General features: G+C 46.6%; 1 protein-coding gene across 4 annotated transcripts in view; it reads left to right on the top strand.

The window, feature by feature from the left end:
• LOC143280148 (orexin receptor type 2-like) overlaps positions 1 to 12635 on the top strand; it is a 155686-nt gene that overhangs the window by 138819 nt on the left and 4232 nt on the right. For all 4 annotated transcript variants that reach the window (XM_076584728.1, XM_076584727.1, XM_076584726.1 and 1 more), the window contains 5 exons: positions 1467 to 1845; positions 3677 to 3800; positions 6040 to 6164; positions 8950 to 9036; positions 10156 to 10183. In XM_076584728.1, the coding sequence (XP_076440843.1) occupies positions 1467 to 1845; positions 3677 to 3800; positions 6040 to 6164; positions 8950 to 9036; positions 10156 to 10183 (743 nt within the window). The remainder of the gene's footprint in view (positions 1 to 1466; positions 1846 to 3676; positions 3801 to 6039; positions 6165 to 8949; positions 9037 to 10155; positions 10184 to 12635) is intronic.

The following is a 12635-nucleotide window of genomic DNA, read 5'->3' as shown; positions in this document are numbered from 1 at the left end:
CGGAAGGTGATCTGAATGGAGGGATTAACTGTCCTTTGGGGGTTACAGAAGCTAATCTGCAGTTTGCATTGGAAAACGAACTGTTTGTGGTGGTCACAGAAGCTAATCTGCAAAGGAATTGAACTGTTTCGACGGATAACAAAAAAAACAGTGTGAATGGGGAAAAAATAGCTGCTTTTGGGGGCTAGAAAAGACAATCTGGGTCGAAAATGAGCTGTCTGTGGAGGGTTCGAGAAGATTGCACGGATGGATGAGCTGTCTCAAAAGGGATGGAGAGGTGTGATGTCAAGATCAGCTGTCGGCATGGTCGAGGGGAGAGACTGATGACGGAAAGAAGAAAGCGCTGTACCTTATTAAAAGGGTGATGGAAGGAAATGATATTCATGGAGTGGTGTGAGCACCAGTGTATGCATGCGTCACACGTTGTGGCTGTCTGCAGAGGAAGACGTTCGTGTCTGCCGTCAGGACTGGAAGCAAGCGGAGAGCCTCAGTTCTATCACATCTGATTTTGGTGGTACTGAAGAGGCCTTTTTTGATGATAGTTTGGTTTGGGTGTGGGTGTGGGTGACGCGTGTGGGCGGAAGGGGTTGGGAGGCGCGTGCGGCGCGATGTGTTTGTGTGTATGTGTGTATGTGTGTGTGTGTGTGTGTGTGTGTGTTTGCGCGCGCGCATGTGTGAACGTGTGTATAAAACTACAAAGTAGCATATTTGCTGGTCTGTTCAGCTTTTTTTTTATTGTTATCATTATTGTTGTTGTTTCTCTTCGTTATGCTCGGTTTGTGTTTTATTTCAGCGGCATTGTATCCCGCAAAGAGCTGTCTCCATGGCCGTCTGGACACCAACGCAATAGAAATGTTTAGTGTTATCATGTGTCGTTTCTGTTATTTGTCTGATGCTGAGTGTTAAAAACAGAACACCAACAAAAGCTCTGAAGAAAAAACTGATGTAATTGTGAGCCTTTTCCACTGTACTGTACTGCTTGTTTTGACAGCCAGGGTGGGCTATATTTCCGGGTACAATTACGGCAGTGGGACTGGCCGGCTGATTACCTGAACACACATGTGGGAACCCAAGCTTTCCTTCTTCTTCTTCTTCTTCTTCTTCTTCTCTCTCTCTCTCTCTCTCTCTCTCTCTCTCTCTCTCTCTCTCTCTCTCTCTCGATGTGCCTGTCCGTCTTTTTGTCGGTCTGTCTGTCGGTCTGTCGGTCGGTCAGTCGGTGTGTGTGTGTGTGTGTGTGTGTGTGTGTGTGTGTCGACTGTACAGTCAATGACAGTAAAACATCAAAGCGTCAAGCCTCTCTCTCTCTCTCTCTCTCTCTCTCTCTCTCAATTTTTCTTTCTGTCGGGACACCCCCAAGACATTGTTCTTGAACCGACACTGACCGTCGGTGATGATAATGACGACGACGACGACGACGAGGACAACGACGACGACGATGATGATGATGATGATGACGGTGATGACAGGTGATCGTGGTGCTGGTGTCCATCCTGACCCTGACGGCCATTTCCGTGGAGCGGTACTGCGCCATCTGCCGGCCTCTGACCTTCAAGGAGACGAGGCGGAGGGTGGTGGTGTGTCTGGTGCTCATATGGGTGCTCGCGCACCTGGCGGCGCTGCCCCGGCTCTTCATCATGGACCTGCGGCACGACAGCCTGGTGCCCCCTGACGTCACCGTGCTGCTGACCTCCTGCGTGCCCTCCGACCTCACGCGCACCATGGCGCTGCGCTACGAGATCTTCCTGTGCGTGGCCTTCTACGGTGTGCCCATTCTGGTGATGGGTTTCGCCTACAGCGCCGTGGCCCTGTGTCTGTGGGCCTCCGCCAACACGTCCTTCCTCACAGGTCTTGAGTTCAAATCCTCTCTGTCTTCTTCTGCCTATTTTTCTGTAGTTTATGAGGCCCAGTCTGGTGACGGGCTGTGTGGCCTTGTGTCTGTGGGCCTCCGCCAATACCTGCTTCCTCACAAATCTCAATTCTCTGCCTTCTACCTATCTTTCGATAGTTTGTGAGGTCCATTCAGATGACACGTTCTTCCTCACAGGTCTTGAGTTCAATCCTCTGCCTTCCCATGCATATCTTTCTGTAGTTCATGAGGTCCGTTCTGATGATGGGTTTTGTCTACAGCGCTGTGGCCTTTTGTCTGTGAGCCTCCACCAACACTTCCTTCCTCGTCGGTCTTGAATTCAATTCTCTGCCTTCTTCTGCCTATCTTTCTACAGTTTATGAGGCCCATTCTGGTGACGTGTCCTTCGTCACAGGTCTCGAGTTCAATACTCTGTTTTCTGCCTATCTTTCTATAGTTTATGAGGCCCATCCTGGTGACATGTCCTTTGTCACAGGTCTCGAGTTCAATACTCTGTTTTCTGCCTATCTTTCTATAGTTTATGAGGCCCATTCTGGTGACGTGTCCTTCGTCACAGGTCTCGAGTTCAATACTCTGTTTTCTGCCTATCTTTCTATAGTTTATGAGGCCCATCCTGGTGATGGGATGGCGTTTGTGGTCCTGTGTCTGTGGGCCTCCGCCAACACGTCCTTCTTCACAGGTCTTGAGTTTAAATTCTCTCTACCTTCTGCCCATCTATCTTTCTTTTATATCATTTTTTATATCATAATTTTTTTTTATGTAAGCTTATCTATTATTTATTCACCTTTTTTTCTCTCAAGGCCTGACTAAGCGCGTTGGGTTACGCTGCTGGTCAGGCATCTGCTTGGCAGATGTGGTGTAGCGTATATGGATTTGTCCGAATGCAGTGACGCCTCCTTGAGCTACTGAAACTGAAACTATCTTTCTATATTTTATGAGGCGCATCCTGGTGATGGCTTTTGCCTACAGAGCTGTGGGCCTTCTGTCTTGTGGGCCTCCGCTAAATCTCCCTTTCTCCTCACAGGTCTTGAGTTCAATCCTCTCTGTCTTCTTCTGCCTATTTTTCTGTAGTTTATTAGGCCCATCCTGGTGATGGTTTTTGCCTACAGAGCTGTGAACCTGTGTTTGTGGGCATACACAAACACTTCCTTCCCCACAAGTCCCATCACTCTGAGGGGTTGGGGGAGGGAGGGGGTGGACGAGAAGCATGGTGAAAGAGGGAAGGAGGAAAGGAGTGTGTGTGTGTGTGTGTGTGTGTGTGTGTGTGTGTGTGTGTGTGTGTGTGTGTGTGTGTGTGTGTGTGTCTGTCTGTCTGTCTGTCTCTGAGGACATTTCCATCCTGACACAGTCTTCACAATCAGCAACGCGGTGTGTTGATAGTGTAGTGTGCGATGCTGACACACGTGGCGTGCCGTGTTAACACGTGTAGTGTGTGTCATGTTCATTGTGCAGTATGCGGGTAGTGTGTCATGTAAATAGTGTAGTGTATGGTGCCACAGAAACACGAGGCGTAGTGTGTCACGTGTTTATTGTGCAGGGTGAGGTGCACAGAAAACACGTGTAGTGTGTCATGTTAACACATGCAGTGTGTGGTACGTGTGTGTACATACAGACTCACGTGTATGTGTCATGTTAACACATGCATTGTGTGGTACGTGTGTGTACATACAGAGACCGACTCACATGTAGTGTGTCATGTTAACACATGCATTGTGTGGTACGTGTGTGTACATACAGAGACCGACTCACGTGTAGTGTGTCATGTTAACACGTGTAGTGTGTGGTACGTGTGTGTGTGTGTGCATACAGAGACAGACTCCAGCGCCATCATGAGTCAGCTGAAGGCACGTCGCCGCACTGCTATGATGCTAATTATGGTGGTCGTCGCCTTCATCGTTTGTTCCCTGCCCGTCTACATCTGGAACATGATCAGGTCTCTCTCTGTCTCTCTCTCTGTCTGTCTCTCTGTCTCTCTTTCTCTGTGTCTCTGTCTGTCTGTCTGTCTCTCTGTCTGTCTCTCTCTCTCTGTGTCTCTGTCTGTCTGTCTCTGTCTTTGTCTCTGTCTCTGTCTCTCTCTCCCTCTCTCTGTCTCTGTCTCTCTGTCTCTGTCTGTCTCTGTCTCTGTCTGTCTGTCTGTCTGTCTGTCTGTCTCTCTTCTGTGTGTGCTTGCATGTGTGTGTCTGTGTGTGTGTGTGTGTGTGTGTGAGTGCGTGCGTGCGTGTGTGTGTGTGTGTGTTTATGTGAGAGAGAGAGAGTGTGTGTGTGTGTGTGTGTGCTTGTTTCTGTGTGTGTGTGTGTTTATGTGAGAGTGTGTGTGCGTGCGCGCGCGCGCGCGCGCGTGTGTGTGTGTGTGTGTGTGTTGTGTGTGAGTGTGTGTGTGTGTGTGTGTGTGTGTGTGTGTGCTGGTGTTGAAAAACTAGGGCGTGGATGTACTGCGGTTAGGCCCGATACATGCAGACTCATCATGTCACACTGACGTGTACCGTGTTAACAGAAATAATGTCACACTGACGTGTGTCGTGCTCACAAACTGATGTCACACTGACGTGTACCGTGTTAACAGAAACAGTGTCACACTGACGTGTGTCGTGTTGACAGACTGATGTCACACTGACGTGTGCTGTGTTAACAGAAATAATGTCACATTGACGTGTGTCGTGTTTACAGAAATGATGTCACACTGACATGTTCCGTGTTGACAAAAATAATGTCATACTGACGTGTGCCGTGTTGACAGAAATAATGTCACATTGACGTGTGTCGTGTTGACAGAAATAATGTCACACTGACGTGTGCCGTGTTGACGGAAATAATGTGACACTGACGTGCACCATGTTGACAGAAATAATGTCACACTGACATGTTCCGTGTTGACAGAAATAATGTAACACTGACGTGTACCGTGTTGACGGAAATAATGTCACACTGACGTGTAACATGTTGACCGAAATAATGTCACACTTACGTGTTCCGTGTTGACAGAAATAATGTCACACTGACATGTTCCGTGTTGACAGAAATAATGTAACACTGACGTGTACCGTGTTGACAGAATTAATGTCACATTGACGTGTGTCGTGTTGACAGAAATAATGTCACACTGACATGTTCCGTGTTGACAGAAATAATGTAACACTGACGTGTACCGTGTTGACAGAATTAATGTCACATTGACGTGTACCGTGTTGACAGAAATAATGTCACACTGACGTGTGTCGTGTTGACGGAAATAATGTGACACTGACGTGCACCATGTTGACAGAAATAATGTCACACTGACATGTTCCGTGTTGACAGAAATAATGTAACACTGACGTGTACCGTGTTGACCGAAATAATGTCACACTGACGTGTACCGTGTTGACGGAAATAATGTGATACTGACGTGCACCATGTTGACCGAAATAATGTCACACTGACGTGTACCGTGTTGACGGAAATAATGTGATACTGACGTGCACTGTGTTGACAGAAATAATGTCACACTGACATGTTCCGTGTTGACAGGTATAATGCCACACTGACGTGTACCGTGTTGACAGGTATAATGCCACACTGACGTGTACCGTGTTGACAGGTATAATGCCACACTGACATGTTCCGTGTTGACAGAAATAATGTCACATTGACGTGTGTCGTGTTGACAGAAATAATGTCACACTGACCTGTGTCGTGTTGACGGAAATAATGTGACACTGACGTGCACCATGTTGACAGAAATAATGTCACACTGACATGTTCCGTGTTGACAGAAATAATGTCACACTGACATGTTCCGTGTTGACAGAAATAATGTAACACTGACGTGTACCATGTTGACCGAAATAATGTCACACTGACATGGTCCGTGTTGACAGAAATAATGTGACACTGACGTGCACCATGTTGACAGAAATAATGTCACACTGACATGTTCCGTGTTGACAGAAATATTGTGACACTGACGTGTACCGTGTTGACGGAAATAATGACACACTGACGTGTACCGTGTTGACGGAAATAATGTAACACTGACGTGTACCGTGTTGACGGAAATAATGTCACACTTACGTGTACCATGTTGACGGAAATAATGTAACACTTACGTGTACCATGTTGACGGAAATAATGTCACACTTACGTGTACCATGTTGACGGAAATAATGTCACACTTACGTGTTCCGTGTTAACAGACTCGTGTCTCCTGGGTCCCTGTGGTACCTGGACACAGAACTGGTGTCTGGCATCACGCTGGGGGCACAGCTCCTGCTGCTGATCAACAGCTGCATCAACCCCATCATCTACAACTTTATGTCAGGTGAGAACACTCACCTGTCCTGTACCTGAACCTGTACCTGTCTGTCCACCCCCATCATCTACAACTTTATATCAGGTGAGAACACTCACATGTAATGTACCTGTACCTGTACCTGTCTGTCCACCCCATCATCTACAGCTTTTTGTCAGGTGAGAACATGCGCGTGTGTCCACCCCCATCATCTACAACTTTATGTCAGGTGGGAACACACCTGTCCTGCACGTGTATGTCCACCTTTTTCAGCTACAACTTTATTTCAGGTGAGAACACACCTGTCTTATACCTGTCTGTTGATCCTATCATCTACAACTTCATGTCAGATAACAGCACACGTGTGTGCCCACCCCATCATCTGCAACGTTATGTCAGGTGAGAACACACCTGTCTTATACCTGTCTGTTCATCCCCATCATCTACAACTTTATGTCAGGTGAGAAAACACACCTGTCCTGTACCTGAACCTGTCTCTTCACCCCATCATCTACAACTTCACGTCAGGTGAGAACACACCTGTTTTATACCTGTCTGTTCATCCTATCATCTACAACTTCATGGCAGGTGAAAGGATATGTGTGTGTGCCGACCCCATCATCTACAACTTTATGACAGGTGAGAACACACCTGTCTGTCCTGTACCTATCTGTCCACCCCCATCGTCTACAACTTCTTGTCAAGTGAGAACACACCTGTCCTGTACCTGTCTTCTCATCCTATTATCTACAACTTCATGTCAGGTCAGAGCACACCTGTCTTTCCACCCCCATCATGTACAACTTCATGTCAGGTGACAACACACCTGTCTTTCCACCCCATCATCTACAACTTCATGTCAGGTGACAACACACCTGTCGTTCCACCCCCATCATCTACAACTTCATGTCAGGTTACAACACACCTGTCGTTCCACCCCATCATCTACAACTTCATGTCAGGTGACAACACACCTGTCGTTCCACCCCCATCATCTACAACTTCATGTCAGGTGACAGCACACCTGTCTTTCCACCCCATCATCTACAACTTCATGTCAGGTGACAACTTAACACACCTGTCTTTCTACCCCACCATCTACAACTTCATGTCAGATGACAACACACCTGTCTTTCCACCCCATCATCTACAACTTCATGTCAGGTGACAACTTAACACACCTGTCTTTCTACCCCACCATCTACAACTTCATGTCAGATGACAACACACCTGTCTTTCCACCCCATCATCTACAACTTCATGTCAGGTGACAACACACCTGTCGTTCCACCCCATCATCTACAACTTCATGTCAGGTGACAACACACCTGTCTTTCCACCCCATCATCTACAACTTCATGTCAGGTGACAACACACCTGTCTTTCCACCCCATCATCTACAACTTCATGTCAGATGACAACACACCTGTCTTTCCACCCCCATCATCTACAACTTCTCAGATGACAACACACCTGTCTTTCCACCCCATCATCTACAACTTCATGTCAGGTGACAACACACCTGTCGTTCCACCCCATCATCTACAACTTCTCAGATGACAACACACCTGTCTTTCCACCCCCATCATCTACAACTTCTCAGATGACAACACACCTGTCTTTCCACCCCATCATCTAGAACTTCATGTCAGGTGACAACACACCTGTCTTTCCACCCCATCATCTACAACTTCTCAGATGACAACACACCTGTCTTTCCACCCCATCATCTACAACTTCATGTCAGGTGACAACACACCTGTCTTTCCACCCCATCATCTACAACTTCATGTCAGGTGACAACACACCTGTCGTTCCACCCCATCATCTACAACTTCATGTCAGGTGACAACACACCTGTCTTTCCACCCCATCATCTACAACTTCATGTCAGGTGACAACACACCTGTCTTTCCACCCCATCATCTACAACTTCATGTCAGGTGACAACACACCTGTCTTTCCACCCCATCATCTACAACTTCATGTCAGATGACAACACACCTGTCTTTCCACCCCCATCATCTACAACTTCATGTCAGATGACAACACACCTGTCTTTCCACCCCATCATCTACAACTTCATGTCAGATGACAACACACCTGTCTTTCCACCCCCATCATCTACAACTTCATGTCAGATGACAACACACCTGTCTTTCCACCCCATCATCTACAACTTCATGTCAGGCATGTCAGACATACCTGTCTGTCCACTGCTGATAGTGTGATGATTTCGATAATGATGATAATGATGATGAACAAGGTGGTGTTGGTGGTGGGGTTGATGACGATGATGATGATTTTGATGATAATCCTGATCACGATGCCCAGTACGATAATGATGACGAGGATGATGACCATCGTAATGATGATTATGATGATGGTGATGGCAATTGTTGATGGTAATTGGTGATGATCAAATTTCTCTCATTTGAGATAATACGGTTATTCTTGACTTCTTATCTCTTATCTTATCTTATCTTATGATGATGGTGACGATGGTGATAATGACGACGACGGTGACAGTGACGATGACGAAGATGAAGATGATGACGTCGACCATGATGATGATGGTTACGATTAAGATGATGATGATGATGATAGTGTGGTGACGACGATGACGACGACGAAGATGATGATGGAGATGGCGACGACGACGATGATGACGATGACGACGACGATATGATAATGATGACGACGACGACATGTTGATGATGATGATGACGACGACAATGACGACGACGACGACGAGGATGATGGTGATGATGATGACGATGATGATGATTATGATGATGACGACGATCTGTAACAGCCAAGTTCCGCAAGGAGTTCCAGGCAGCCTGTCGCTGTGTGCCGTGTTTCCTCAAGTCAGCTGGAGGCGTTAACTCCTCTTCTGGACGTGAGTGTTCTCTGTGTGTGTGTGTGTGTGTGTGTGTGTGTGTGTGTGAGTGTGTTTTGTTTGTTTGTTTGTGTGTGTGTGAGTGTGTGTATGTATGTTGTTTGTTTGTGTGTGTGTGTGTGTGTGTGTGTGTGTGTGTGTGTGAAAACGAGAGACACACACACACACAGAGATAGAAAGTGTGTGTGTGTTGTTTGTTTGTGTGTGTGTGTGTGTTGTTTGTTTGTTTGTGTGCGTGTGTGTGTGTGTGTGTGTGTGTGTGTGTGTGTGTGAGTGTGTGTTGTTTGTTTGTGTGTGTGTGAGTGTGTGTATGTATGTTGTTTGTGTGTGTGTGTGTGTGTGTGTGCGTGTGTGTGTGTGTGAAAACGAGAGACACACACACACACAGAGATAAGTGTGTGTGTGTGTGTGTGTGTGTTGTTTGTTTGTGTGTGTGTGTGTGTGTTGTTTGTTTGTGTGTGTGTGTGTGTGTGTGTGTGTGTGTGTTGTGTGTGTGTGTGTGTGTGTGTGTGTGTGTGTGTGTGTGTGTGTGTATGTGTGTGTGTGTGTGAAAGATAGAAAGACACACACAGACGGATAGAAAATTTGTGTTTGTGTTTGTTTTTGTTTGTGTGTGTGTGTGTGTGTGTGTGTGTGTGAGTGTGTGTTGTTTGTTTGTTTGTTTGTTGTTGTTTTTTTGTGTGTGTGTGTGTGTGTGTGTGTGTGTTGTTTGTTTGTGTGTGTGTGTGTGTGAAAGCGAGAGACTCACACACACACACAGATAGAAAGTGTGTGTGTGTTGTCTGTTTACGTGTGTGTGTGTTGTTTGTTTGTTTGTGTGTGTGTGTGTGTGTGTGTGTGTGTGTGTGTGTGTGTGTGTGTGTGTGTGTGTGTATGTCTGCGTATGTGCATGTGTGTGTGAGAGAGATAAACACAGAAAGAAAGAGAGAAAGAGAGCGAGTGTGTGTGTGTGTGTGTCTGTGTGCGTGCGTGCGTGCGTGCGTGCGTGTGAATGTGTATGTGGAGTTAAGGTGTGTAATACAAAGATACAGTAACACAGACAGACAGACAGACAAGCAGGCAAGCAGGCAGACAGACAGACATAATCTTTAACATCCGATGTTTTTGTTCATGTTGCAGATGAAATGAGTCGTCTGAAAAGCAAAACGTGAGCTTACTCTTCCTGCCCTAATCCTCTTCATCCTCATCCTCCTCCTCCTCTTCTTCCTCCTCCTCCTCTTCTTCCTTCTCCTCCTCTTCCTTCTCCATTTCCTCCTCCCCCTCCTCCTAATCCTTGTCTTTCTTCTCTTCATCTCCGCCCTGTCTCTGTGCACACAGTCACAGAAAAAAAAAATCACTTTCAAACAAATACATACGTTCGTGACTTGCAGTGATTTGATTTCTTTCTTTCTTCCTTCCTTCCTTCCTTCCTTCGTTTCTTTCTTTCTTTCTTCTCTTTTCTTTTCTTTTCTTTTCTTTTCATTCATTCTTTCTTTCTAATGTCTTGTTTGGTCTGTGTCTGTCTAATTGTGTTCTGGTCTGTTTGTTTTAATAGTTCATTTTCCCTTCCTTCCTTCTCCATTTCTGTCTTTCGTTCTTTTTTTGTTCTTTTTTTTTGTCTCCTTAGTCTCCTCGTAAAAAAAACAACAACGTTTTTTTTGTTTTTTGTTTTTTTGTTGTTGTTTTTTTCCACTCTGACCTGTCTGTGACCCGGCCGTATGACCTCTACAGACCTGTGAACCCTGACACCAACTATTAGCATATAACATCGGAGAGAACACAGGCAGGATACTGGCTGGTTTTCTTGTCCAAGGTGATCGGGAAAACGGTTAATTAAAGGTCTCATTGCGGGAGGGAAGCTGACGTGATCACAGTGAGGGAAGACGACCAGTGACATGAAGGAAAGCTGACGTGATTACAGTGAACGAAGACGACCAGTGACATGAAGGAAAGCTGACGTGATCACAGTGAGGGAAGACGACCAGTGACATGAAGGAAAGCTGACGTGATCACAGTGAACGAAGACGACCAGTGACGTGAAGGAAAGCTGACGTGATTACAGTGAGGGAAGGCAACCAGTGACGTGAGGGAAGCTGGCGTGATCACAGTGAGGGAAGACGACCAGTGACGTGAGGGAAGCTGACGTGATCACAGTGAGGGAAGACGACCAGTGACGTGAGGGAAGCTGATGTGATCACAGTGAAGGAAGACGACCAGTGACGTGAGGGAAGCTGACGTGATCACAGTGAGGGAAGACGACCAGAGACGTCAGGGAAGCTGACGTGATCACATTGAGGGAAGACGACCAGTGACGTGAGGGAAGCTGACGTGATCACAGTGAGGGAAGATGACAATTGACGTGAGTGGAGAATTGAACTCAGGCAGACTGACAGTCCCGCTGGTAACTAACACAACACCATGACAGTGCAGGAGGGAGGCGAGGATGGTGGTGAAAGGTTTGTGGGCCCTGATGCTTGCAGTCAATTAATACAGAGGAAAACCGAACGCTGAGCGCAGCCACGATTCCGCTCGGCTGACACAGCATCTCCACTGGGACACCATTCTTCAGTTGTTTGCTTTTAATGAATAACTATGGTGGTGGTGGGAACTGTTGGCCCTAGTGGTCCGGTCGGCGAGGCTCTAAGCACCATAATTTGATTTGATTTGGTGGAATTTATTTGGGTTCTTGGGAAGGAGGGGTGGATGAGGGGGGGGGGGGGTTGGGGGGGGGGGGGGGGGGGGGGGTTACGTTTTGTTTTCATTGATTTTTACTGAATCAAATGAGAACTGAGAACAGACCTGTGTTATTTCCGTATACTAAGGAAGTGATGATAATAATTATTATATTTGTACAGCGCTGAATCTTGTGCAGAGACAAATCAAAGCGCTTTCGCACCAGTCATTCAAACGCATGCATAACTCTAAATCTGGAAGAGGAAAAGAAAAAACAACTGAAGACAAGGAAGAGGCAGGGAAGGGAAGCTATTTGGGGGAAGAGGTGGGTTTTAAGGCCAAACTTGAAAGAGCTGAGTGTGGAAACCTGACGAAGAATGAACAGTGAACACAGTCACACAACCTTTACGTTTGACATGTCACCTACATGCATGACATTTCTAACGCAGCCCAAAGGTGGTCGGTCGCATTCTGGGTTGCCAGAGATTCACAATGTTTTGCGATGTTTGGTCACTGGAGGTGTGTCATGGCATGATTGTTACAAAAGTAACATCTCCATCATTGTGGACATTATGCTTGGTATTCTTCTTGTGTGTCTGTCTGTCGTGTCTGACGATGATGTCCTAGATGCGATGCTGAGTCTTACTTGGTGTGTGGACCCGCAAAAATGGCTGTGGAGACCCCAGTTTGGATCTGCGCTGGCGTCCGCAGTGAGGGCAGGGAATACTTAGGGTATTACTGACAGAGAAATTTATCCTCGCTTGGATTGGTGGGCGAGTTTTGGGGCCCTTTAAGGTTGCCAAATATTGCTGTCAGTGTTCTCCCGGAAAGGAGGCAGAAAGCGTTATTGCGACGTCATAACAACTGAACCTTTCTTCCAGCAAACCTACTTGCTATGCTGGTTCATCTTTCCATTGCTCTGTTGCTGGCCCTGTTACTGACGGACG

The sequence above is a fragment of the Babylonia areolata genome, chromosome 3, assembly GCF_041734735.1.
Source record: "Babylonia areolata isolate BAREFJ2019XMU chromosome 3, ASM4173473v1, whole genome shotgun sequence".
NCBI classification, from domain to species: domain Eukaryota; kingdom Metazoa; phylum Mollusca; class Gastropoda; order Neogastropoda; family Buccinidae; genus Babylonia; species Babylonia areolata.
This window is presented reverse-complemented; position numbering and strand designations above follow the sequence as displayed.